General features: G+C 26.4%; 1 protein-coding gene across 1 annotated transcript; it reads right to left on the bottom strand.

The window, feature by feature from the left end:
- Positions 1–1,022: 1,022 nt before the first annotated feature.
- Positions 1,023–1,553, bottom strand: LOC101506741 (cell wall / vacuolar inhibitor of fructosidase 1-like). The gene has a single exon (XM_004517125.1). It carries the CDS (start codon positions 1,551–1,553, stop codon positions 1,023–1,025), a length of 531 nt encoding a protein of 176 aa, XP_004517182.1.
- Positions 1,554–2,130: the final 577 nt, after the last annotated feature.

Below are 2,130 nucleotides of genomic sequence, written 5' to 3'. Positions count from 1 at the left end.
AAAAAAAAAAGATAAAGGACTAAAACGTTACCTGAAATTAAGTTAAGGGAGCACAAATGTAATTTAGCCAATAATATATATTGATGTAGTTAAATAATTACATTACGAGAGTGAGACACGCGGCACTTAATATTTTTAACAGATTTATTTTAAATATTAGTTGATCAATACTGTGAGAAGTTTTGCAGATTCAAAACATGGAGAACTACCATGACCACTAATTATTTATATTTACTTAAGAAATAAAGCATCGTTTTGTTAAAAAAAATGCTTCTTAAGTTGGTAGAAGTTAGATAAACATTTTAAATAGAAGTATCATATTAGTTATCTATAAAAATATACAATTTAACTGTTTGTCTTTTTGAATTCTTTCAACTTCCAATTAATATAGTTTGCTATCTATTCACTAAATAAATTCAATAAGTCATTTAGTTATACGAAATTTGTGATCTAAAATATCCTCAACTAAATTCAACTAAATAATGAAATCAATCATCAAAATCAATTTCCTATAACCAATACTTTTGTCCATGATAAAATTAACAATATATCAAATTAATTTAACACTTTAATTTTTTTTTTCTTCTTAAAATCAATTTACACATTTATTTTATATAAAAAAAACTATATAATTTTGAATTATATTAATCACATACAAAAATACATAAAAGCATGATAGTCACCCTAGGAACAGAGGTGAATAGGATACTATAGCACTTGTCTACATATTTATTAAATATACTTCTATTTAACAAAAAATAAATAAAAAAATAAAACAGATATCTTAAAGTTAAGATTAATTTATACAACTATTTTAGGTAATTATTTTGAATCGGATGTTAGATGGAAGATGATTATACGTTTGGTGTTGAGACGATTTGTGTGTAAGAATCTCATTATTTTCTCTATATAAGGAATCAGTATTTATAAAAAAATTGTAGCAAGAAAAAATGGATAAATTCACTCAAGCATCCAAAATCAAATTTATTGAATATTATTTATTGAATAAAAATTAACATAAATCAGCCATTTAATAAAAGTTTTAGTATGGCAGAAGCAATATCAAACAATTTTTGTATAGTGCCATTCCTATCACTTAAGGGTGAAGTAGTTGAGGCTGAGAATTTGTTGTTGCAAGAACCAATTTCCTTTCCAGCATAAGAGATGGAGTAACTCGCATACTTAAATCTACTTTGGTTTACAGCATCACCTGCTTGTGGCAGAACATATTTCACCAATGGAATGTATGTCTCTGCACAAAAATCCAATTTTTTCTGCAAACCCACGTCAGTGGATTTTTTTATAAGACCTTCAGTGAATTTCAATGTGTCGTTAACATTTAATACAATGTCATTCACCATTATAAGGGCTATACCCTTAGTATCAGTATTGTGGGCTTGAGGATTGGATTGTAGTGTGGAAATGCATAAATTATAATTAGGTGTCTTTCTGCATACTTGGTCCACTAAATCATTATTTTGTGGAACAAGTGAACAAGACACATGAAGAATGTTGAGAAATAAAAAAGAGACACAAATTGAAATTTTCTTCATTTTCACTTGTGGGACTAGAAATCAAGGTTTTTTTTGTTTTTGTTTTGACAACAAATGAATGACCAATGTTGTCACTAGATTTCTAGTATTTAAGGTTAGTTTGGCCGGTGAAATTATTCAAAATTTGTGATTTGTTTTGATGTTTTCTACGTTCTAATTGAAAAAAGAATGAAACATTTATTTGAGTCCTTTACATTCTTGTTCTTTTCCAATCCAATTTTGTATGTATATTGAGCATACAATTAAATTACACCAAGTTTTATAAAAACATTGTAACCATGTGATTTAGTAATCTTCAAATATGAGTGAAATACTAGGATGGTCAAAGTACCTCCCCTAAACTTAGTGCTGCCACGATTTCATAACACAATTATTAACCATCATTTAATTAAAAAAATTAAATGATCTTGAGTTTCTTTGACTAGTTTAAAATCTTCATTTTTAAAATTAGTTTTTTGTTTTCTACTATCTAACTTTTGAAATTTTTTTCCACCATTTTGTATGAAATACTCTTATTAATGACATAATATGTAGTTGATATTTGTGAGTTAGATAAAATATTTTCTATGTATTATTG

Source organism: Cicer arietinum, unplaced genomic scaffold (genome assembly GCF_000331145.2).
Source record: "Cicer arietinum cultivar CDC Frontier isolate Library 1 unplaced genomic scaffold, Cicar.CDCFrontier_v2.0 Ca_scaffold_5497_v2.0, whole genome shotgun sequence".
Classification (NCBI taxonomy): Eukaryota; Viridiplantae; Streptophyta; class Magnoliopsida; order Fabales; family Fabaceae; genus Cicer; species Cicer arietinum.
Note: the sequence above shows the minus strand (reverse complement) of the source record. Positions and strands in the feature narration are given on the sequence as shown.

Bases quoted from the DNA above. Each gene is read 5' to 3' on its own strand.
- LOC101506741 (XM_004517125.1), bottom strand. From the start codon at position 1,553: ATGAAGAAAATTTCAATTTGTGTCTCTTTTTTATTTCTCAACATTCTT.